The sequence below is a fragment of the Miniopterus natalensis genome, chromosome 5 (assembly GCF_054644295.1).
Source record: "Miniopterus natalensis isolate mMinNat1 chromosome 5, mMinNat1.hap1, whole genome shotgun sequence".
Lineage (NCBI taxonomy): Eukaryota > Metazoa > Chordata > Mammalia > Chiroptera > Miniopteridae > Miniopterus > Miniopterus natalensis.
In genome coordinates, this window is record NC_142085.1 from 91,562,662 (window position 1) to 91,587,332 (window position 24,671).

The 24,671-nt window shown below is 50.5% G+C and overlaps 1 protein-coding gene across 8 annotated transcripts in view; it reads left to right on the top strand.

Annotated features, from left to right (window-relative positions):
• ERMARD (ER membrane associated RNA degradation) overlaps positions 1-19,901 on the top strand; it is a 35,751-nt gene extending 15,850 nt beyond the window's left edge. For 2 of the 8 annotated variants that reach the window (XM_087817764.1, XM_016212940.2), the window contains exons 3-19: positions 2,659-2,827; positions 4,109-4,248; positions 4,956-5,057; positions 5,572-5,661; positions 7,417-7,514; positions 7,858-7,994; positions 8,907-9,021; positions 9,704-9,806; positions 10,428-10,457; positions 11,873-11,941; positions 13,223-13,396; positions 13,891-13,974; positions 15,761-15,852; positions 16,597-16,722; positions 17,093-17,311; positions 18,263-18,376; positions 19,414-19,901. In XM_087817764.1, the coding sequence (XP_087673890.1) occupies positions 2,710-2,827; positions 4,109-4,248; positions 4,956-5,057; positions 5,572-5,661; positions 7,417-7,514; positions 7,858-7,994; positions 8,907-9,021; positions 9,704-9,806; positions 10,428-10,457; positions 11,873-11,941; positions 13,223-13,396; positions 13,891-13,974; positions 15,761-15,852; positions 16,597-16,722; positions 17,093-17,311; positions 18,263-18,376; positions 19,414-19,582 (1,980 nt within the window). In that variant the 5' untranslated portion in view covers positions 2,659-2,709 and the 3' untranslated portion in view covers positions 19,583-19,901. Of the gene's footprint in view, positions 1-505; positions 760-895; positions 2,169-2,658; positions 2,828-4,108; positions 4,249-4,955; positions 5,058-5,571; positions 5,662-7,416; positions 7,515-7,857; positions 7,995-8,906; positions 9,022-9,703; positions 9,807-10,427; positions 10,458-11,872; positions 11,942-13,222; positions 13,397-13,890; positions 13,975-15,760; positions 15,853-16,596; positions 16,723-17,092; positions 17,312-18,262; positions 18,377-19,413 lie in introns of those variants that run through there. The other 6 variants (XM_087817763.1, XM_016212935.2, XM_016212937.2 and 3 more) reach the window with 6 other exon arrangements.
• Positions 19,902-24,671: the final 4,770 nt, after the last annotated feature.

A 24,671-nucleotide genomic window follows, 5' to 3' on the forward strand; every position in this document is an offset into this window, starting at 1 on the left:
GCCCGCCCGCCCCTAACGCCGCCGCCTCCCGCCGCCGCCTCCCGCGAGAGCGCGAGTCTCGCGCCTGCGCCGAGGGGGCGGGGCCAGGGCGCGTCCCGGGCGGCGCGGGGGCTGGGAGCCGGAAGTCATGGAGGTAGAGCGGTGGGCGCCTCCGCGCGCCGCGTCCCCTTCGCGCACCTTCTGGCGGGTGGGCCTCGGGGCCGGCGCCCGACCCCAGCCGTGCGCTCGTGGCGCCCCCGCGGGCAGAGGGGCCGCGCCCGCCCCAGAGCCCCGCCCCGGGCTGCCCCGCCGCTCCCCTGGGCTCCGGGAGTGAGGCTCGTGGGGGAGCCTGCGGGGCCGGCGTTAGGTCCGTCTCGGCTCCTGCCCCCTCCCGGGCCCCGCGGTCAGCCCGCCGGGAGCGGGGCCGCCCAGAGCTCGTGGGCGCGGCCCGGGCAGTGCGGCCCGCGGCGCCCGAGCAGCAACCGCCCCTGCGGCCCGGTCCCGCCCCACGGTCGCCTCCCGCCCTTAGAGGCCGCGAAGGGCTCCGCACAGAGCCGCCCCCGCCGCCGAGGACGGGCCGCGGGCGGCCTCCGCAGGGCCGGTCGGTCGGCTTGTTTCCCGCCTCGGGCCCAGCCCGTCCCGGCTCTGGCGCGGCGGCGGCCGGGCCCTGAGCCCCTGCTTTGGGTGTTACCTCGGTGACTGCGGTGCTGGAGGTGATCGTATTGCGCACCATTTTGCAGTTAAAATTGAGGCCCAGACACGTTACGTAGCTTTTCCAAGGCAAGCTGTGCAGACTGGGAATGAGTCAAACTGGAGCGTTTCTGCCCAGGAGAGGACGGGGCGCCACCCTCCTGCTGGGGCAGGGCTGGGGGGGGGGGGTGCAGATGCGGGGCCCTGCTGCGGGGGGGGGGCAGGGTGCTTGCACCTGAGCGCAGGGGGGGCGCTGTCACCGCTGACAGTGTTGCAGCGCCTGGCGTTTGTCGGTTGGAGGTTGAGTTCCTAAATTAATAGAATCTTTACTAGTCCAAGAGAGTGTGGGCCTCAAAGTGAACTACTGGAATTGTGCATGTGTTGGCAGGGGGTAGGGTAGAGTCAGCTCGGGGCGGGGGGCCCATCGCCGTTACCCTTCGTTACGCATCTCTGTGTGCCGCGGCCATGCTGCTGGCCTGCAGAGTCACACACGGCTTGGAGGCACAACCAAGTGCATAGGGCATCTATAGTCTAAAAGAAGACTTCTTACGACTTAAGTTGCCATATCTAGGACTCACTTTGGAGGTGGAGTCTTTGTGCTTTTGTGTAAAAGTGTGCATTCTGCCTGCACCTGCCACTTTAGAACTGCAGCTCATTCCTTTAGAGTTCAAATGCTTTTAAAAACGCAGAATCCCTTTTGATGTGAAAGTAACCCTTAGAGTACGTATTATATTTCTGCATCAATCAGGAGACAAACCACACTCATTTTTCAGCTAAGAGAATTTAAAGAGCTAACTAGGTATAAAATTGTTAATTGAGTATCTGAAAGGGTAAAGGGAGATGTCTGAAAGCATGGAGGTTGTAGCTGCAGGAAGCAGTCGGAGCCACGGGAAGTGGGTGGGATTTTAAAACGAGACACAGAGAGGAGGGTCCCTGGTAGCTGAAACTCAGATCTCTAAGGAGGTTGTGCTGTTCAGCTACCTGGAAGGCAACCTTTGAAGGGGACACATGACACAGGGTTTTACTGGGGGCTGGGTGGGGGTGAAGCTGCAGTGTTGGGAACACTGCAGCCTGGACTCAGCTACTGCAGCAGAAGGTGATGCTCAAAGAGTAGAAAGTAGGAAGTCACCAGGTTGCACGCAGCTGGAGCAAGTCCCCTCTTTTCCTTGCCATCTCACAGTGTCCCTCTCGAGCGCCCTGACAGGCTAAGAGCTGTGTGTTCCCCAGAGTCATGGAAAACCTCTAAATCCTTCACCCAGGCTCTTTGGGCAGTGCCATTCTTGCTGGGGTCCACGGGGATTGGTTGACAACCAGCACAGAGAGAGAAAAGTGACACGTCAGTGGGAGAGGAAGGGCAGGGTGGCCGGGGGGAGCAGGGTGGAAACAAACTGGCCAGCTGCCAACTTGGGGAGCAGCCTGGGTGCAATCAGGAATGTTAGAGCACCGACACCCCAAGCTTGACACATCAGATGAAGACCCAGGTCGGCGTTAGACCTGAGGTACGACTGCAGGTTTTGTGAGGTGGCCTTGGTGTACTGTGGGGATGATTATGAGGATTTTGGCCATATTTAACCCTTCAGGGAAGCAGTGTGGTTCGCTGCTTTTTCTGTTTCCATTCATTGCACCTGATTTTCTGCTTTTCCATTTCCCATTTCAAAAAATTGCTGATTTGGATGACTTTGGGGTGATAAAGGAATGCCGAAAAATGCACTGTCTGTAAAACACTGAGCTTTTGTAAACTTACACCTAACAAATACTATCAAAATTTAAATCTTTAAATGTTTACTTATTTGAAAATATTTACGTAAATTATTTTTAATTAATATTTAATCACAATGTTTTAGTTACACAGCTCTCATAATATCCAGTGTGTTAACAGAAGTTATACCTGAGCATATTCTTTTATTATGATAGAATGATAAATGTATAATTAATACTCTTCTGTTTTTACTTCCTGTTAAACACTATCATTTATGATTTCTATTTCAGATACAACCAAAGGATCCTATTACCACATGCCTGTCTCCCTCGGTGTATGACATGATCTGTAAACTCGGGTTTGAAGTCAGAGAAAGTCGGGATATCAATAGTATTGTGACTGAAAGCGGTGAAGTGTGCTGGAAGACGATCACAGACTGTGTGATTGAAACTGAATCAGGTTTGCACTTTCTCCACACCCCAAATACCTGTTGGTACTTTCCACTTAAAATGTCTTCACCTGCCAAATTCCCCTTTCCTACCATTGGTGCTTTTGGTTAGAAGATGTTGTTATACTGGCCTCACTCTAAACAGAAAAGGAGTTGGTGTGAAAAGAGAGGGAATGAAGCCAGAGAAGCATGGAAAAATTAACAGAAAGCTGGGCTAAGAAAACGTATGTGAGATGGGGAGATTGGGAGGCAGTGAGGGCTGAGGGGCTGCAGTTGGCATGGATCTCAGCTCCAGGCCAGCAGTCCAGGGGGAAGAGGGTAGAATATACAAGCTGTGAATTAGGTATGAAATGATTGGTAACATATTACACAGTAATTTTAAAAGTCTTCCACCCACTTTTGCCCATTTTTTGGAGCAGGGAGTTGGCCTGGAAATTTAACTATAGTTATAAAAATGACCATTGAATGTGCTCTGGCCCAACAGTGCTATTCCAGGAATTTATCAGACTGGCACGCTTGCAGATAGGAGAGTGTGTGTGCAGGGTTCTCCTGTAGTATCATTTATAACAACCAAGAAGGAAAAGCTTGGAAACAGCCAGATGTCAGGCAGTAGGGATCACTTAAGAAAATCCTGGAAAATCCACTGTGGAATACTATACAGCAGTGAAAAATAAGGAAGAGGCCTGGCTTTTTGATACAGGAAACTGAGCCATATTACTAAGTGAAAAGATGAGGATCCTGTGTTTGCATTTGCTTTTATATGTGTAAATACTTCTAAATGTGCGCAAGGAATTAATAATAGCAGCTGCTCTAGGAAAGAGAGTTAAGTGTCCAGGAGGGAGATTTACCCTTTTATATTTTTTTTATCACGAACCATGGGAATGTTCAGCCCCAAACTTATAAAAAAATTCACATTATAAATATGTTCTAAAATAATTAAGGTCATTGGGAAATGCAGTCCAGTAATGTTAACTAAAAAGAAATGGGGTTAAAATATATATATAGTATGAACCTGATCTTGTACAAGCTTATATACAGGTAAAGAAGTTGAAGAAAGTATTTTTCCTCTTGTTTGAGCCCTTCTATATTTTCCAGGCTCTCTCTGCTGATAGCATGTTTTTCTTTTATAATCAGATAAGCACAATGGAACTTATTTGAATGTAGTATATGTTTTTTTCTAAGTTCAGTTATAAACTGGTTGGTTGTTGATTTGGGGGAAATTTTGTAATTGGAGCACTTTTCCTCCCAGTGATACGGAGCTGTGGTGCTAACCTATTTTCTTACCCTCAAAGCCCAGGGTCTGGATTACCAGGGAAGCGTGAGGCTGCTGGGCCCTGTGTGTGAGGCTGTTCACATCCATTTCTCATCTCTGACCAAGCGGCAGTTAGAAGCTCAGTATGCACCATGGCTCCAGTGGACAAGTTCTCCAGAGGTTTGGACTTTACAAATTCCACTTAGAAACTTGCTAATATTAAAGGGGTCTCCTTAGAGGGCCCAAGGGAAACTTGGGACTGTTTGTAGAATCTCTGAGTCTGAGCTGAGAGGCATGTCCTTTGACCAAGAGAAGTACTGAGATGCGGTTAGGTAGTCCTGAGACAATGGGGCCAGCAGCCTGGAGAGGGATACTTTCCTCATTCATGGTGAATCGAAGGGAGAGGGTCCTTTGGCGCCCAAACCTTGTTGGTGAAAAACGAACCATTTTACTTAGCACATTAAGTGACCACAATAGCACAGTAACTAACAAGTCTGCTTCTGAAATCCTTTGAGTTTCCTGACTTGGTGTGGAGGGCTCATTTCCTCTCCCTTGGTAATTGCTCTCAGGAGTGGCAGGGTGAGCTATTCTTAGGAACTAATCAAAATGGGAAATAAGATTTACGTCAGAATATTAGACATTTCAATTTACAGTTATATCCCACTTGCTGCTTTCAATAAGTATTTAAATAAAGAAAGAACATTCAAAGGACTTCTGAGATATTAATTCTTTTTATTTAGATGTTGTTATATAGAAAGGTTTACCTATATGTCATTAAAATACGACAATCAACGTCTTTAGAGGTTTGAAGCTTATGAATAATATTGTTACTTTGAGAAATATTTCTTATTGAGCATAAACTCTCACATGTTTTTTATTTTAAATAGTTGTTTCCAGAAATATTTGATGCCCTGGAGAGTCTTCAGTCTCCTGCCATTTCCCTTAGCCTGATGAAGCTGACATCCTGTCTGGAACGGTCCCTGGGTGATGTAAGTGCGAAAACTCTTTCATTGTCGGGCCAATAAGTACCTGAATGGAAGTTAAACTACGATACAGTCACCCTCATATTCCTTGATTTTATTATTTTAAATATTTTTGTTGCTTTTTAGAGAGAGATGAAGGGAGAGAGAAACATTGATGTGAGAGTGAAACATTGATCAGCTGCCCCCTGCTGGGGACCGAGCTGCAACCTGGCCTTGTGTCCTGACTGGGAATCAAGCCACCAACCCTTCAGCGCACAGGACGATGCCCAGCCAGCTGGGCCAGACTGGCCAGGGCAGATTCCTTGATTTTAATGATCATTTTCCTATAAAATACAATGATTTGGTATAGATTTTTAATATATTTTTTTGAATGTATATGAAATTAAAACATTGGTATCTTCAGTGTTTGTCTCCCACCATTTGTCCAGGCAGTTGCTTTATGAGTGATTTTTTTTTTTTTTCTGAATGTCACTTGGCTCATCGGAATGCAGTTGTGACATGATTTTTGTTTGAATTTTAGGTATTTTTACTGGTTGGAAAGGAATGCCCCTTTCTTTTAAGAGATCTGCTTGCCTCCGCGGAGCTTGCTCAAGTCTTCGGGCAGTCTGTGGTAAGCTTGCTCCCCACAGCCCATAAAGCGCACAGCACAGAGCAGTCAATGTTTGCTGCATTGTGTTCCTCAAAAATTGATCCTGGTCATAGGAAAAAATTAATCCAGTTTTAAGCATATTTTTCTTCCCATCTCTCCTTTCAAAACCACCCCTCTTCAAGCCAGAATACACATCCCTGCTACCCTGGTCTTAGTGTGTAAATAGGCTCTGGTGTGGTGCCTCCAGTGTCATGACCCCGGGCGCCAGTCATCTGAGCAGTTTTAAGTCTGTTGCTTTCGTTAATTATGTATAACTTATTCTAGAATAAAATTTTAACTCTTCAAAGAGAACATTACAATGTTCTGAAATATCAGTGTTTTTAACCTGGAAATTACGCCCTGTGGAACTCTGCAAATTCCTGGTGGGCAAAATGTGAAAGTCAGTCAGAAAACCTGCAGCGCTCTAGACTTTTTCAGTCTCCTAGACGGCCAGGACCAAGACTGTTTAAGACTAACCTTTAGGCAGCTAGAAGAGGCAGGTCCAGGTGAAGGAGAAAGCCAGGTGCTGCCGGGCGCAGAAGGAGGTGAGCCAGGGGGCGTTTGCATAATGCACCGGGCCACGGGCTCCACGGGTTGTGGACGGAACCTGCTCGCAGTCAAGCTCCCCCGGTTTGCAGCGGTTCCTTGTTCCTTGTCGTCCCGTCCGGGAGGTGGTTTCTTTTCCGGGGAGTGTGGAGTGAAGATGGAATACAGGTGTCTTCTTCTACACTGGCTTCTTAAGTGGGTGCCGCTGTTCTGATATGTTCTTGTCCGCCTGGGTGCTCAGCCTTCTGTGGACCTGCAGCAGCTTTCACCCCCGATGATGGATTTCTCATTGCCCGGATGGCATGAATAAGTTCAATACTAAATTAAGAATCAGTGACGTTAAATTGTGTGTATTGTTACAATCATTAATTGCTCATATTAAAGTATTAAAATTATTGGAGCAGCGCTGAGGAGCGGCTGTGAAGCCTGCGGACTGAGCTGAGGCCGCTGTAGCGTCCACGCCCTGGCTCCTGCTGTACCCTGAGGGGAGGCAGGATGCCCCCGTTTGCTCTTCTCAGCCTCTGTTCAGGTGCATGAACTTGAAGGCAGCTTTTCTTTCTCTGAGTCGCTGGGGCCCAGCTGTTTTCACTGCCAGCGTGACAAGTTCTTTGAGTCTCTGGACATCTTTCATTGTATCTGAATCTCTTAAGTGCATGCTGCACACCCAGAGGTCACCATGAACATAAATACATGTTGACCGCAGTCTCCAGCAGAGTCCCTGGAATGGGTGTGTCCTCACTTACAGGTGGAGGGGACTCGGGAGCTTCGCATAGAGGAGGGAGCTGGCCAAAGTCTCAGTGGTCCCCCTCTGAGCTGCCCATCCTGGTTTACACACAGTCACACGCTGCCCTGAGGCATGTCTGTGCCGGGGCCTTTTCTGTGTTGCTCCGTCTAAATGTTAGGCTGTTTGATGCCCAGCACAGCCTGGGACAGGTCTCACCCTGCCCTGGGGTCCCCTCTGCATGCTCCTCTCACCTGCGGAGTGGAAGTCACAGTAGTGCCTCTTCACGGGTGTTCTGAGGGGAGTGACAGATGCAGGTGCTGACTGCCCAGTAATGCTGCGTTATTGTTTCTTCTGCAACGATGATTGTATACTAAGTAGCCACATTGCTGTGGCTCATCCTTTCTAAGGAAGGAACTGTTTATTCAGGGGTTTATAGATGACTGATTCTGCGTCCTTTCCCCAACTAGATGAACGTGCTGACAGTTTTCATCGGCTCTCCACGTGGACTCAACCTACGCAATGTCCTATGGCACGGGTTCGCGGCACCGCAGGAGGTCCCTCCGCAGTAGGTTGCCGTGAATTGCTCCTCTTTGGGAGGTGTCAGAAGCTTATCTTTAGTCTCCAGCGGATGGGGGAGCTCTGAGACAGGACTGTGAAGATAAAACTGAATGTTAAGCGAAGTCCCTGTAGGGGTGACGGTCATGCCATAGCTGATGGCTGACCTGCACCGGGGGGTAGGGGTTGTGGAGGCGTGCAAGCTGCCTGCTGGGGGGGATCCCTGTGGTTTCAGCTCCTCCCAGCCGATGTTGCATTGCTTTGCTTTCTTAGTTTTGAACTTTTTGTCTTGAACACCTCTTATATGTACAACTGAGTTGGTTTTCCATCTGGTCTCTGGCATTTCCCACCAGGTACTGTTCAATGATGGTGCTGCTGACAGCCGGGCTGGGTCAGCTCTTGGAGGCCTACCTTCAGCAGACTGGACGCACAGTGGCCTGTCGGCCACTCATCACACTCACGGACTCAGAGGACCTGGTCGTCTTCCCTGGCAAGTACCGCACCTCAGGTCCCCCAGGTGTATCCTTATAGCAAAGTCATCGAGCAGCACCAAGCCTGAACTCTAGGTGGAATAGTCTCCTGTGCGACATGCCTTTGAAAGTTCATGAAGTTTCATGTTAAATGTTGCCACCCGAGCCTGGCCTTTCCCCTTGTGCCCGGTTGCCGTGGGTCTCCATGATCAGTATTAGTGGTAGATTCAGTCTGTCCTTCAAAGCTATTAAACTGGGTGTTTGCTCCAAGTCCATTTTTTTTTTACATTGGTGGTCGAGGTCTCAGGTCTGTATTTGCCAATGAGAATTGTGGAGGGGATAGTACCGATCACGCTCCCTCCCGGTCTCAGCCTTTTCGTACCATAGACCCTTTCAGTATTTGGTGACTGCCAGTAATATGGGTACATTTTAAGACACTTTTTTAGAGCAGTTTTAAGTTTATAACAGTCGAGAGGGAGGTACAGAGATTTCCCACACATCCCCTACCTGCCCACATGCACGGTCTCCCCCCCAGAATGGGGCACTTGTCACCAAGGATGAACCTACTTTGACGTGTCATAAGCACCCAGAGTTCGTCGTTTACCTCAGCATTCACTCTTACTCCTGTGTCTTCTAAAAATATACTGTCTTGGTCAGTATGGTCAGCTGGTCCACCTTGAACCCCTTTCCAGAAAGTCATAGCCTAAATCACTAGAGATGCAGCTGTCCATGTCTGCTGTCCCCAGGTGCACCTGTGGTTACCTGGGGTCACCTACAGCTGAGCTTCAGGGTGGTCTTCCTCCCCCTTGGACGGCACGAGCTGCCTGGGGCTTCGGTTCACCTGCATGGAGAGACAGACTCACGGCCTCACTCACCCCATGAGTGCACTCACTTCTTAGTCGATTGTACTGAAGAGCCCTGCTGTTCTGCAGATGTTACTCACGAGGTACTTTCCGTGTTGGAGGAAGTGATGAAGAAATCCTCTTTCATACTAAGGATCATGTTGCCGTATTGGGAAGTCGCTTTAATCAAGTTCAAGTCACACAGGTAACGGAGGGGGAATAAAGAGTGGTGATTGGAGTTTGGAGGCCAGTCCTTCCTCAGACCCTCTGCCTCCAGGCCTTTCTGCTGCTGGCATCTAACTCACGGGAGTGGGCTGACGCGGGAGAGCTGCGCATAGCACGCCCTCCTGTGACAGTAAAGACTCGTAATTGTGTTCAGCATCACAGCACAGTGGATACAGATTATTTTTTAGAATCAACTTTTAAAAATTATTGGGTTTTTACTGTGAGTGAAACCATGTCCAGCGTTAGCAAATCGTGAAACAGAGGACACTGGGTGTGTCTCTTATCCCCGAGGGCAGGCTGTGCACACACTTCAGGGGGCCGGTGGTCTTCAATCCTTCAAGTTACATTTCCTGACACAGCCATCCCCAGACTCTGAGGACCCACCAAAGTCCTGGGCTCTGAGTGTTTTTTAGAAAGGAAAGGAATTAGGCAGCTTTTGATGACATTTCCTACTGAGGCACGAAAAAAGACCCATCAAACGTGAAAGCTCTGGGAAGCAGGTTTAAAATCACTAGTTTGATTCTGTTTCTGTCTCATTTTAGGCAGTGATGTCACCCTCCTTTGGACACCATGGTCCCGCCTGGGTACAGCCCCATTACTGGGTGTGGGTGCCAGTGTCCACCCCACAGCGGGACTTGCACTGACTTCCTTCCATTTCACAGGTTCGCCGACTGTGCCATGTTGTTGTTGACACAGCTGGAGACTGGGCTTCGGAACCTGTTTGCCACAGTTAATAGGTGTCCAAAGAGACGTCTGACTGCGGAGGTACGTGTACGCTAAAGGCTGGTTGTTGTTGCTGTAGTGAGTCCCTCTGCCTCATTAAATGATCTTAACATCTTGTTTTTGTTTGCATTAAATGAACTTTTTAGCTAAGAGTTCTCCTTGGAAGGCTTACCTGTCATATTTTGTGGCTTTCTATTGTAACTTTATAGGACTTAGGTTTACTTTATTTATTGTTTTTGGTAGTTCTGTAATATTTCTAAGTAGCCTTTTAAACTTAGCGATGTAATAAAACTAGTAGCCACTCATTTTCTCCCTGTAGCCATAAAATATTCAGTTGTTCTTGCTTCGCGCAGATACCAGCCATTAGTAGAAATACTCTGTGGGTGTGAGTAGTGCTTTGTGAGGTCCCAGGACCCTGAGTGTTTGAAGTATCTGAGCTAAACCTGCACGGGCCGGGTTCTCACAGCCAGGCTCACTGGGTTTTCATGTGTTTGTATTGCGTGTGTTTTGTCCATACGTTTTTCCCGAAGTGTTGCTAGGCGAAGATTGATTTTCAAGCTAAGTTTTCCTGTTTGTTGGCATGTAAGATTTTTTTCCTGCTTTGAGTAGTGTCATTCTGCTTGTGTTTTGCTTTAATTATTTCTTTTCTTTCCTTTTTTGCAGTCAACAGCTCTTTACACCACCTTTGATGAAGTAAGTAAACTTAAAACAAACAAAACATTGTATTCTTTTAAAATACGGAATTAAAGATTAGCCGTAATTCACACACAAGAAAACATTGGTAGTCATTAAGCAAAAAACCCTGTAGAGTTGAGTATAGTTTTCAGGCTCATTGAGACCCAATATGATTAACCAAGTTTCTAAAGTTGTAGAGAGACCAATGCTGGAAAATGCCCGGGGATACTAACGTTAAATGCTGCTAATTTAATTTGGAGGCTCACATGTTAGCTTCAAGGTTAACACTAACTTGTTTTGCACAGGAAATGCACATCAGCTGCTGTTGTGAGTATGGTGTTCATTGGTGCATGTGGGTGTGGGGTTCTGAAGGTGAAAATCTGGAACAGTGTAAATTACCCTGGAAAATGTCTTCCGTCGCTTGTAGAGTACAGAGGCTTGTGTGTGTCATCCTGGGTAGTAATTCTTACAAACCTTGAAGTGCTCATGACACCACAGAGCCACCTCTATGAGGAAACGGGGGCAAGTCTCCTGTGGAGAGGTGGGCTTTGCAGTCATTTTGCCTTTTGGTATGACAGTTAGTTCCTAAGTGAACAACAAGTGGTGGGTGAATTAAGAGAGGTGCCTGCTTACCCGCAGAGCTTATCCCGTTAGGTAAATGAGTTGCTATTACTGAGTGTATATTGAATTAGTGCAGTCAGGTCTGAGTAGGGTCACGTCTGCAGGGTTGGGTCAGTGCTTGGTCTCCATGGTCCTTGTGAGCTAAGTGACTCATGAAGTAACTGTGGTGGGTACTGAGCACACATACACACGTGTACATGTAAGTAGACACAGATACGACATGTATACAAGTAGACACAAATACATATACACGTGTACATATATACAAATACATACACGTATTCACACATACTCACAAGGATACAAACACGTATACATACAAACACACACATACACAAGTAGACATAAATACACATACACGGATACATATATACAAGTACACAGATACCCACATATACGTTCAAGTAGACATAAATTCACACATGTGCATACAAATACATTTACATACCAATACACACATATACAGGTCTACAAACATGCAAGTGTACATAAGCATAAGCACATGTACTTATAAATACAAACACACATGCACATATATGCTCATGTACACACAAATATACGTAAATACACGTAACTATACATAACAGTAAACATACATACACACGCACTCTCACAGTTAAGAAGACACACATACTAACATCGTTACACAGGTAAGTTTTTCTGAACAGACGGTGGTTTCCTTTACAACTCCCCTGACTTCATGTGGTTGGCTTGGGGCTTATTTCACGGTTCATAGCAAAGGTACTGACCCTTCGACTCTGAAAGTCCTCTGTGTGTATTACCAGTTAGTTCATTTACGTTTGCTCTTTTAGATGTTGGCAAAACACTTGAATGATGGTGAAATCAACCAGCTTCCTCTTTTCCTCGGAGAGCCCACGATGGTAAAGTGCTGGGTCTTTTCCAGGCCGGTGTCCTTGTGTCCGTGTGTGTGGTTAGCGCTTCTCGGGACCGGCATTCGCTTTGGCCTGTGATGTGCTCAGAGAGCGCTTCCGAGCCATCGCACACCGTCTCCACCTCTTCTCTGCAGCAGACTCGGCTAAGCCCTGACTGCAGCTCGGGCCCTGTGGGTCGTGCTAGGTACTCAGACGTCCTTTCTCTAAGGCCTGAGGGTGCGGTGGCCCTGCTCCACGCACTGTGTGAACTCGTTGCTTATGTGCATGTGCTAGTAGGAGGGACAGTGTTTGCTTTGGGAGCTGCAACGACACCAAAGGAGGTGAATGAGATGGAGCGTTCGATGAGGGGAGCAGCCATCTAGAGCCCCTTTCTGTTTCGCGCCTTTTTGAATTTCATGGCGACACTGCAGAGGCTACTTTGGGCTATAAGTAGAACGTCTGCATTTATTCCTTCTGGCTGGGATTTGGTGGCCAAGGTGCTCCTTCCTGCTTTGAGACTTAGGTTTCGTCCACTGTTTGGGTGCCCATTTCTGCCGTCAGGAAGTTTGGATGAGGAGCTCGCTTATCTAATACGCTTCTCCATCTCCAACCAGTAGCTCTTCGTCGATCTGAAGTTGCCTAGGTCAGCGGTTTTCTGATCCTGTTCCCCCTAACCTGTGGGACAGACCTAAGACTTGGGCTGTTAGAGAGCAGCTGCCTTCATTGGGCTTCAGTGATGAAAGAAAGGGCACCTGAGAAAGAAAGAGGCATGAGACAGAAAGCAAGGGCTGTGTTCAGGCAGCAGCCAGTGGGTGCCTTTCATTGCCTGGGAAAGTCATTCCCAGATGTGGACACAGCAGTCGTCTTCCATGCAGGAGCTGAGAACAGGAAGGGGTGAGTTTCACTGAGCACTGCACCCATCCACACAGCTCTGTGGTAGTGCTTACACCTGAGGGTGCCCAGCCCTCCTGTCAGACCCCAGGCAGCAGGGCGCAGTTAGAAAAGGGGTTCCCAGGAGAGTCCTGCCCGGGGCAGTGGGGTGCAGATAGAATAGGGGTTTCCGGGAGAGTCCTGCCTGAGGAAGCAGGGTGCAGCTAGAGCAGGGGTTCTCACAGGAATCCAGCTCTGTTCTTTGCAGTCATGTGGCCTTGAATTCAGTCTCTCTGAGGCTCACCTCTCTGGTCTGTAAACGACCACTGTGCTCCTTACATGTGTCAGGCGGGGGCTGTGGCACTTTCCTTCCCTCTCAGAGAAAACTAACAAAGTATTTCTCTGTTTATTTCCTGAAAGGAATTTCTCTGGGATTTCCTGAACCACCAGGAGGGCCCCCGGGTGAGAGATCACTTAAGCCACGGGGAAGTCAGCCTCCCTGCATTTCCAAAAGGAGTCACAGGCCAGCTGCTTGCATTTTCCCTTGTGCTTCTCCTGAGATTCGTCGACGACGACCCAGCGTCAGTGTTTAAGGTAACGAATCGATCACTGTCATTCAGCTCTGGAAGGATGTAGCTAGATTTTAAGTGTAACTAACTGTTAAGCTTTTTTTGCTGAATTTATGTGATTGACGTTATGCTTCCATGAGAACAAGGAATTGGGAATTCTTAAGTGTATTGAGTCTTAATGTTTACATTTCTATACCCTGTTTTTTAGGAGAATCTTTTAAATTTTCCAAATGTTTGGAATCTTACTTATTTCTAGTTTTGTTGCATTGTGGACAAGAGGGGATGTGACCTTTTTAATTTATCACTGTTAATCAGCTTCATTGAAAATCAGTTTGTTGGTTATGATGTGACCAACATCTCAAACCTATTCGACAGAGTTTTGCCCAGTTACAACTGAATGGAATTATATGAAGGGAAACGATGAGAAATCAGAACTTTATGTGACTTTAAATTCAGTAGAAGAAAACTAGAAGCCTAACCAAAAGTTGCAGTAACTTACGTGTGTTTTTCCTAAACTAGGAAAAAGCAGCAGTAAAGTCACTGGTCAGTCTCGCAGACGGGTACAGTGCTCGCTTCCATCCAGTTGCTCTGCTTAAAAAACAGGTGTGTGCATGTCTGCTGCAGAGGTTCGAGGGGTGCAGTCCAGCCTGGCCAAGGCGGACTTTGGGGTTGGCAGATCTGGCTCTCTAACCAAAGTGTGTCACTCAGTTGTGTGGCCTTGCATGGTGGCTCAGGTGCATGGCCTTGGCCAAGCAGCTATGTTTTTTTGAGCCTCAGGTTCTGGGTGCAGCAGCTGAAGCGACGGTAGTGTGCGTGCTTTGTCAGGTGTTTTATGCTAAGTGGGTGGCTGTTGGGAAGTGCCCAGCAGGCTGTTGTCATCACTAACCCAGGACGGGTAACAGTTTTTAGTCAGGGATGAAGAGTGTCAGTTTTTTTTACCAGCTTTTGTTAAAACAAACAAGCAAACAGAAAACGTTTAAAGCATCCTGCCAGGTACTGCAGTTTGGTACTTTATTCTGCATATTGTAGGGTGTGAAGGAACAGCTGTGCCCAAGCAGATGGCAATCACCATAGTGGCTGACTTAGGAACGCGTCAGTGGGACCGCCCCTGAGACCCGCTGCAGTCTGCACGTGCGGTCAGGAGCGTCTGCAGAGGCGGTGAGGGAGGTGGTGCTCTGAGACAACCAGGTCCAGTGATGGCTTAGGAAAGCTGAACCAGTTAGAAGGGGTCTCGCAGGAGACGTGCAGAGAAGAGAGGGCCCTGGAGGCGGTGCCACCCTGTGCTGTTTGAGAGGAGGGTTCAGCCCCAAGTGCCTGGTGGGCTCCATGGGTGGACGCACTGGCTGTAGCACCCACTGGGCCTGTGCAAACCTGAGGTTTCCCAGGATGTGTCACTACAAGGGAGGACACCTGCCTGCAGGGCACCAGGTGTCTCCAAGGGGGAAGCTTCTGGAGGGAAGAGGGGCTTCGGGTGGAGGTGTCTTTAGGCCTCGCTGGCCTTGGCCTCCTTGTTGCAAGTCGCTGCTTCCTGTTTCTGGTCGCTGCCCTCCCCTCTCCCCACAGTGGGGATTTCAGATTCTCACCTTTTCCTGTAGCCTCTCACTCCATCTACTACTCACTTTTTATTTGGTGGATGATTGTGCATCCTGTTCTTTTAAAAATGATGCTCAGGTTATTACAGCTGCATAACAAGTTACCCACGTTCAGTGGTGTCAGCAACAGCCACTTAATTTCCTTACACATTTTTTCCTAGAGAGAGAATGGGGGGCAGGGAGAAGCCTCCATCGGTTGTCTCCTATACTCTCCCTGATGGGGATCGAACCCACAGCCTAGGTATGTGCCCTGACTGGGAATCAAACCCGTAACCATTTGGTGCACAGGAGGACAGTCCAACCAGCTGAGCTACCCGCCAGGGCATCCTTACACTTTCGTGGGTCAGAAGTTTGGACCAGCTGTGAGGGCTGGTGTCCCATCTGACGCTAGAACCTGGTGCGGGGCCTGCTCGCTGAGGCCTCCGTGTCTTCACCCAGAACACTTGGCCCACAGAGCCAGGGAGAAGCGCCACCCTCCTGGCCCGGCCTGGAAAGTCTCCCAGCAGCCTCTCCTCCTCCGCAGGCTCCTGTGACTCCTGCCCACTAAAGCCAGTCCTGACTCGGGGAGGGGACTGGGCCCTGGCCCCTGACTGGAGTGTCAAACGAGCTTCATGGCCGCTCCAGACATTGCTACCAACCAGCCCCGAGTAGTTTCTCCGGGCTTTCTGTACCTCATAACGAGCGACTGACACCCACCACCTCGTTTGCAAGCACGCTTCTAGAAAGTAACTGCCACACCTGTAGCAATTTAAGAACGTGCTTCAGGACTTCATTGTCAAACCTCTCAGAGCACGTAGACCTCTTCCTCCCAGGTGCTGAGCTGTGAGGAGGGCATCCGGCTTTGGCCTCTGCTGCCTTTGCCTGAAGACGCTGCACAGGAAGCAGCCAGGTGGGTGCCGCCGGGACACGCGGACCTCGTAGTTGCCAGGGAGCGTCAGCAAGGCCGCTGGGCGAGGAAGTGCCGAGGAGGGACTGCTGGGCCTTGGAGACTGGGGGAGCCGGGGATGAGAGGAAGAGCAGCGACCGCCCCACCCAGAGCTCAGTCTGGGTGGGTATTTGCGGAGACCGAGAATGTCCACTAGAAATATTTAGTGGACAGTTAGAAAGGAGTCTGACTCTCAAGAGAGAAGTGGAGGCAGAGAAATTGGGGATCCTAGAATCAGAGACAGGTGCATAGGTCATCTCTGTCAGCACATGCCTGGCTGTTAGCATGTGGAACCCTTGACTTCTATTTTTAATTATTTTCACCTGAGGATATGCTTTTTAATTGATTCTGGAGAGAGACTTAGGGGGAGAGTGAGAGACATTGATCGGCTGCCTCCCGTAGACCCCCCGGCTGGGCTGGGAATCAAACCTGCAGATTGGGCCCATGCCCCAACCAGGACGCGAACCTGCAACCCTCTGGGGCACAGGATGACGCTCCAGCCAGCCGAGCCACCTGGCCAGGGCACCATTGACTCTCACCACTGCCTGCGATGGCGCCTTCTCATTTCCCATCTGGGGAGACTAGTCTTCAGATTGAGTGCTTTCTCAACCAATCTGTGTGAACCAGTCACACCAAGGTTATTTTGTGCCGGTGCTGCTTGGGCGTCTTAACTACGGTCATGTTTACTTAGCTGTTTTCTATTTTTAGATTAGAAGGCGATTCTGAGACAGATGCCTGCGAATCTTTAATTGTGAAAGTCTTGGCCGAGCTGTATCACCACACGCCAGGAAGTCACTGTGCTCTCGACCACTTGGAAAACCTTCCTGTTGAGAAGTGAGTTTCATCTTGAAAATCGTTCAAACATTATTAAGCAGATTGGGGTCTCACGCTTAGCTGTTTCCCTGTTATAAATTGTATGAGCGAGATGGTAGCATCAGAACCTCCTGTTGCCCCCGGGAGGACGTGTTAGATGCGCCTCGACACTCTCGGGCCCTGGTTGCGCCGACAGTTCACCACAGGTGAGCCTGCGCGGATTGAACTCCTGCCATGTTAACAGGAGTGCTCGTGGCCAAAAACAGACCGCGAGCTGGCCGCTCACCAGATTCAGTTTAGCAGGTCCGTGTGTGGCGGCCCCGGGAGCGTGGTGTGGAACGTGCCCGCGGGAGTTGTGCTCTCACCAAGGGAGTCGCGCTCTGACCCGCAGGTGGCCCCAGCCGCTCCAGGACGTCTGCAGCATCCGCGTCCCGACGCTCTTCTGCCCTAGAGCCGCCCTGGAAGTGCTGGCTGTGCTCAGACACATCTGCAGCTGCTGTGCCCGCGTGTCCCTGCAGGTGGCTGCCGCCCTGGAGCAGAGGCACCGGCAGTGGATGGAGAAGACGCTGCGCTCCCGGCAGAGGCAGAACTTCCTGCGCCTGTTACGCAGGTGTGGCTCTTGCCCGGTTTTGGAAGGAGCACTGGGGGCAGGTGTTACCTTTGGATGCAGTTTTGATTTTTGCTTTCAGAGAAATACTTATTTTTAGAGAAACTTAGGGTATGTGTTACTTTACCATAACTGTGATTTCGGCCTGTGGGAATAGGGGTTTCGCCAACCAAATCAGTTTGGATCTCAAGACAATAGCAGGCAGCCTGGGTGCCCTCACTACGGTTTCTTCACAAATGTTGTGCATTTTAGGGTGTGCTGCGTCCTTAGGAAATTACCGCTTTGGACAGACGCCTAGAACTTTGAGCTGAGTGGTGTCTATGAAGCTTTAAATTCCTGCTTTGCTTCTGAAAACTAATTTACACTCTTACCAGCAGTTTATGAGATGGTCCCTGTTACGTCACATCCTTCCCCAAACAATATGTTTAAAACTCCTACCAGCTTTATGGGAAAGATAATCTCTCACTTTAAGTGGAATTTCTTTGAGTCCCAGAGACATTGAACACATTTTCATGTTTAAACCATTTCTGTTACTCTTCCTGTGAGAGGTTTTTCCTATCAGATGGGAAGACAGATGCTGACAAATGCAGAGAGAAAGGGTGTGCAGGCAGGTCTGGGTGCAGGGCCTGGCGTCCTCTCCGTCCTGAGGGGCAGTACAGCCACTGGAGGGCAGGCCCCTAGCTTAGAACTAGACAGAGCTGCTGCACCCTGGCAGGAGTGCGAGGAGGGCAGGGCCTGGCTGGCAGGCAGCCGGGCTTCCCCGAGGGCTTTCCTGGCACAGCTGTGGAACAGGCCCCGTGGTTGGGGAAACAGCGGTGGATGCCCCGTGTTCTTTGGGGAAGTTTGGATTTCAGGACTCTTGAAAAAAGGGCAGGTCAGGTGAAACATTGTTTTCCTTATGAAATTGAAAAGCATTGTATCTAACAGACCTTAATTTATTTTATCTGTTTTTAGCATTAAGCTTCTGTCTCCTGTGCTCTCCCTGATTTTGTTGCTGATCGCACTGGAATTGGTCAACATTCACAGCGTTCATGGGAAAACCACTTGTGGACACCAGCAGTACCTCAAGTAAGTAATTTCCACTCCTGTTGGTAATTTTCCTTGGTGATTTTTTAAAACACCACCACCTGTGCCTGGTGGGGGCTGTGGGCCATCCTGTGCACTGCAGGATGACTGGCAGCCCACTGGATGCCAGCAGCACTCCCAGTACGACAGGAATGGTTTAAATGAGGCCAAATATCCCTGGGGAGCGGAGTCACTCCCAGTTGAGAACCACTCGCTTGGCAAAAAATCTATGGAAATCCATTGTATTATTCTTTCAACTTCTAAGTTAGAAAAGTTTTGAGCGTTTTAAAAGTTGGAGAGAAAATTTTAGACTACTTGCAAAATTTGGGGGAGAGAAAACTCAGAGAATGTAAAAGTAACATTCCCACAAGTCAGCCTCTGACCACTGACGAGTGTCTTTAAGGAAAACCATTTAAGACTAGCAGCTGCCTGACAGTGGGTGTCTCCCATGACGTGGGGCCCTGCTCCTGAAAGGTGGAGCCGACTGCAGGGCAGAGATAGGAGGACACTACCCGCAGGGCCCCTGAGTGCCACAGTGTGTGTATTACGTGTCAGTTTAACCTAGGGCAGGTCCGTCATGTAAAAATGTCCTGTCTGGATTTGAGAGTAAGTCTGGAAAGGCGTTGAGGCCCTGGCTGATGTGGCTCAGTGTCGTCCTGGGCACCGGAAGGTCACAGGTTCGATTCCTGGTCGGGCACACACTTGGGTTGCACGTTTGGTCCCTGGTAGGGGTGTGTGCAGGAGGCAACCGATTGATGTTTCTCTCTCTCCCTCTCTCTCTCCCTCAAATCAATTTTTTTAAATGGGCATTGAATGTGAGAGAGACTCTGGGGGTCCCTCCATCTCTCCAGTGGCAGTGACCCGTCAGCGTTTCCCTCGCTCACATAATTTGTGTTCTGTTTACATTTTGTGTGCACTACTTTTTCTTGAATTCACAGATAAAAATTAAGTTCAGTACGTTAGTTATAATTCCAAAATAGAAAACATTTGAATCATTGTCACATCTTTCAGTGGAATAGAGAAATTAATGTTTTAAACAGGTTCCTAAGGTCGATCCTGCAGTACACAGAGAACCTGGCGACGCTCACCAGCCAGGCCAAGAACCAGTGGGGCGAGACCGCCAGGCTCACGCACACGGCCCTGCTGAGGATCTGGGCCTTCAGTGAGCAGCAGCAGATGCTAGTTCATTTAGCCAAGAAGCCCAAGTGAAGCAGCCCCATGAACACACGTTGGCAGCCCGTCTAGAACGGACTCGACAGTGTCAAGTCGGGAATCCAGGGGACACCGGGGGCACACGTTCCCCTCGCGGTGCATGTCCTTCCCAGCAGCACATCTGGGCGCACGTGTGTTACTGTTCCCTTCCTGGTGATGGAAGCTAGTCATTTCTGATGAGGCGGATGGCGCTGGTTCCCTCAGCACAGACGTCTGCCTGTCACAGCTCCCGAAAGCCACCTGAACCCTCGTGGCCGTTTTCCCAGGAGCCGTGCTTCCGTCGCTCGCTCCCGTCAATAAATGTGCCTGAACTAGTGGATGTAAAATCGTGTAATTTTTGCTGTGTCGTCTATACTTACTACTTGTCGTCTTCCTCTGAAGAAGAGATTTGCTCTCTGGGTGGACTGGGCACATTAAATATTTGGTGCATTTCAAGCTGATAAGCCCTTCCCTGCCATCCAGCACGTCTGATAAACACGTAGGGAGGGTATGTGGAGGCCAGGTGGCAGGAGGGGCAGGGCCCTTGGCGTGCCTGCTGTTGGACGGTACCCACCCGAAGGGCTGCCGTGTGAGTGGGCAGGTCCCTGTTCATTTCAGCTTCACAGTGTCTGCTGTGCGCTCTCCATGCAGTGAGTGTCGACGCCGTGTGCGCCAGTGAGTAAGGTTCCCCCGACCTCCAGACCCAGCAGTCAGCGCATCGCTGTCGGGCAGCGTCTGCTCAATTCTAAGGAAAAAAAACAGGAGCCCGGCCGGTGTGGCTCAGTGGTTGAGCATCAACCTATGAACCAGCAGGTCACAGTTGGATTCCTGGTCGGGGCACATGCCCGGGTTGTGGGCTCGATCCCCAGCAGGGGGCGTGCAGGAGGCAGCCGTTCAATTACTCTCATTGATGTTTCTCCCTCTCTCTGAAATCAATAAAGATTTTTTTTTTAAATAATAAAAGCTCAGATTTGTGTGTGTTCTGAGCACATTCAGCATAAAGCACCATGTCGAGACTCTAGAGTCAGGTCTCCTCCCCCCGCCTGGTCTTGGGGCTGCAGGTTTTGGGTCAGGAAGGGGGTGGGGAGACCAGGGGGCCGCAAGTCTGTCTCCTGTCAGGGCGGAGGGCAGCTGTTTCCGCCTCGGGAGGGGTGTCGCGTTGCCCTGGCGAGCCGCGGGGTGGCGCCCTTCAGTAAGGCACCGAGGCAGCTGCAGGGAATGGGCCCGTGCGCCCTGGGTGCAGGTGAAACGCGCTCTCCGGAGGGTCTCCCAGAGGACCAGGAGCGAACCACAGATTGGCTCTGTTATGCAGGAGACAGAGCGTCCGAAGCCTTGCCCCGCTCAGGGGCGGCTCAGAGGACGGCTCTGGGACCCGGCCGGCTGGTGCCCTCAGACGTCTGTCCTGCCCCGTGCTCACTGCTGTGGTTCTAGACGAAAGCGAGCTTGCTGGGCCCCGGGGCGGCACTTCCTTTCAGCCCACCCAGGCCTGCTTTATCTGGAGACCTCCAGGAGAGCTGAGCCCTCCCCAGCCTGCAGCGCAGCTTCGGTCGGGCCAAGAGTAAGTCCTTTCTCGAAACCGGCCCCCTGAGGTTCACGCTCCCACTCCCCGTTTTTAGACTTAATGTTTCTTTAAAGGGTCAAACAGTAAAGAGCCCTCAGGAGCCACCCCTCACCTGTGTGGTCAGTGCCCAGAGAGGCCCTGTGTCCCCTGGGGTCAGGTTCCTGCGTTTCCAGGCTTACTTTTTCTTCCCTGTAATAGCTGGTAATTCTGTTTTCTCTGCTTGGATGGAAGTTATGTAATAAGTGGACATAACCAGAAACTTAATACTTCACTGTGGGCAAGAGGCTCCACTGGGGAGACTGAAGGATCCCGGAACGCTGGGAGCTTTCCGGGAGGACAGGCGCTGCGGAGGGAGCCAGGCGTCGCTGTGGCCCAGAGCAGGACCGAGGCCGTCCCAGGGACTTGGGTTCAGTCCCGGGCTGGCGGGAGGTGGGCTGAGGGGTGTGGGAGCCACACGGCCCCCTGGCTCCCTTTCCCTCCGTCGGGATCTGGACCAGGGGCCTGGGCGACTGGATGGGGCCTGGAGGGTCTGCGACCAGGAGAGACACCCCGGGGACGGCATTTAGCAGCCTGATCTCAAAGGACCAACAAAGTAACAAGAAGTGAGGACATAGGAGGGAGGGGCCCGGGGTGAGGAAAGGCTGCCCTGAGGCCTGGGAAGGCCGCTGAGCGAGGGGACAGGGACCAGGCTCTGCCCCCAGGCCCCACCGCCCGGGGCTGACAGTGAGGGGCAGAGGGCCGCAGGGGCCCCTGCTGAGGGGAGCCAGTGCCTGCGGGTGGGGAGAAGGCGCCCGCCCCGGCCCCCAGGAGGAGACAGGTGCGCTGGGTGGGAGGGGGACACGGACGCGGAGGGGCTCGGAGGCGGCGATGTGAAGAGATGTACACGAGGAAGCTACAGGGACAGAACTAGAGGAGAGCTGATTTCCCAGGAGCAGAGGGATCAGAGCAGGCGGGAGGTGGGAACACTGGGGAGGGGCAGGGGAGGGTTTGGTCAGAGAACAAAGCTGGGGGGGCTGGGGGCGTCCTGTGTGCGGGGACCCTCGGTGCCTGCGGGCACCTCCGCTGGACGGTTAGCAGTCGGTACAGTAACGGAGCCCATGCCGCCTTCTAGTCCCGCCCCTCACACCCCTGAAAGGAACGTCGGGCTGGGTCTGTGGGCGGCCCATTTGCCCCATGGTGTTTGTCCATCGGGGACAAACCAGAGGGTGTGAGAGCATCCGACACCTCGACAGGCACCTGGAGGTGCAGCGTCCAGCAGGCAGGGACAAATGGTGGCAATGGTTTCCTTTAAAGTTTAGCTGTGTCCAGATGGCTGCTGGCACGCCCAGCCACGTAGGGCGTCTCTGTTCACACGTCCTGGGGGTCCGGCCGCACCCCTCCTCCTCCCCCGCCCTCCGCCAGGCCTCCCTCCGTCCCTGCCCAGGGGCCTCTGAGCCAGGCTCTGCTTGGCTGGGGTCCCAGCCGCATCCCCGCCTCTGCCTCATGAGCAACACTGCAGCCACCAGGAGGCCGGCCTGGAGTCCAGCTCCGCAGGACACTGTTTCTCTTCATCGCCTGAGAGGCCCGTTGGTCAGCCTCACGTCTTCAGTCCTGATGACCTTCCCTTAGATAGTCCCTGGGCGTTTCCATTTAACATCATGGTGTTGGCCACTGTGAGGGTGTCCGCTCCTCTGCCCACCATTTCAAGTGGACTCTGATGTCCAGAGCCCTGCGCCTTCCCACTGCCATCGGGGCTCTCTCCCACCCCACCCCACGCTGACCAGACGGTGGGCCTGGTTTCCTTAGGGACCCAGCAGGAGTCCCCGTAGCCTAGTAGACAGCGTCCACTACAGCGTCCACTCAGGAGTCACACACTCGCCGAGAGGCCCCGCTCCAGGCTTCATGCACTGTGAGCTCAGCCGGGTCCCACGAGGTTCTCCGGGCCCAGGTGAATGTTGGTCGTCCAGGTGCCCACTGAGGCAGGTGAGAGGGACAGTTGAGCCCATGTTGTTCCTGTGAATGGGTGTCGGGGGCAGTGGGACCAGAGGCCCCCCGAGGGATCCTCCTAGGGCAGGAGGGTGGCTTGTCAGATTCCACGGGCTCGGGGGTCTGTCCATCCTGTGTCCTCCGTGAGCCATGCCTGGCTGGCAGCTGGGAGAGAATGACCGGAGATGCCCAGCTACCTTTCACCTGCTGACCCCAGCCTTTGGTGTTAGGGGGACATTGGACAAAGTTGCTTTAGGTTCTGCGGGACGATCTGGGTTCCAAGGAGCTCACTGGTACCATGGTTTTGCTGAGTCCACAATCAGTAAGGTAGAGAAAGAGAGAACAGAAAATCGTATTGTACGGAAATACACTTTGTAGTGTTTGAGAAGACTTCCTGTCACTAAGCCTGATGGTAAATACAAAGCACATGATATTTACATTAACTTTTTTATCTATAGTGTTAAAATAACTGGTCTCTGAAGTCAGGGGCAGTCAGTTCAGATGGAAATTACTTTCTTGTTGATTCCTCGGAGCTCTTTATATGTGAAGGCTAGGAGTTGTGACTGGTTTCTGGGTACCCTAGTGTTTATGGAAACGAGTGGAAGCGCGGGCGCCCCCTTTCGCCCCCCGTTTCTTACACAGGAGTGGTATGTAGCGTGCCCTGCACTCCCCCCGGCCCTCTTGCTTACTGCTACATATCGAGAATCAGTGCATGGAGAACTCCTCCGTGTTTAAGGCTGCGTAGTATTCCACCGTAGGGATGTTTCCTATTCACGGACTTTTAAGTTGTTTCAATCTTTTGTTATAACAGATAACACTGCGCTAACAGCTTTGATGTGTGTCACTTTGCACGTATCTTTAAACCCAATTCCTAGGAGTACAATTGCCCAAAAGATACGTGCCTATGTTGTTTTATAGCCGTTTCCCAATTATCCTCCCAATAGGTTATGAAATTTATTCACTTACTGTATAAAAATGCCTCTGTCTCCAGTCTCATTAACTATTATAAAAAATTTTGACTTTTGCCAGCCTAATAGGTTTTCTATTACTAATAAGGTTGAGCATCTTAGATTTTGTAGTTTCTTTTCCCTGAACTGTCTGGTTACAGTGTCTGCCCATCTATCTGTTGGGTTGCTGATCTTTGTCTCTTTATTGCTTTCCGGAGCTCTTCACATACTAAAGGCACAGGTTGTGAAAGGTGGTGAAATATATTTTTTTCTTACTGTCTGTCTTGACATAAATGTGCTGATGGCAGCTTTTTGTGCAGAAGTTTTATTGTGATGCAGTTTAATCTGTAAATCCTTTCACTGCATTTGGATTTTCAGTTTTAATTAAAAGTCTTCCTTGACTACACAGTTGTAAAGGGATTTGCTGGTGACTTATGATTTTATTTTTAATATTTAAATAATTGATTATTTGGAATTTATTCTGATGTACAGTGTGAGATATGGTTGCAACTTTTATCTTTATTAGTTATCTTGCTGGATAGCGACTGGGTCGTCCCAATGCCACTTATCACGGTCACTTCTCACTAAGCTGAGGTGTCACCTTCCCACGTATGTTGTGTCCACCTGCGCTTCT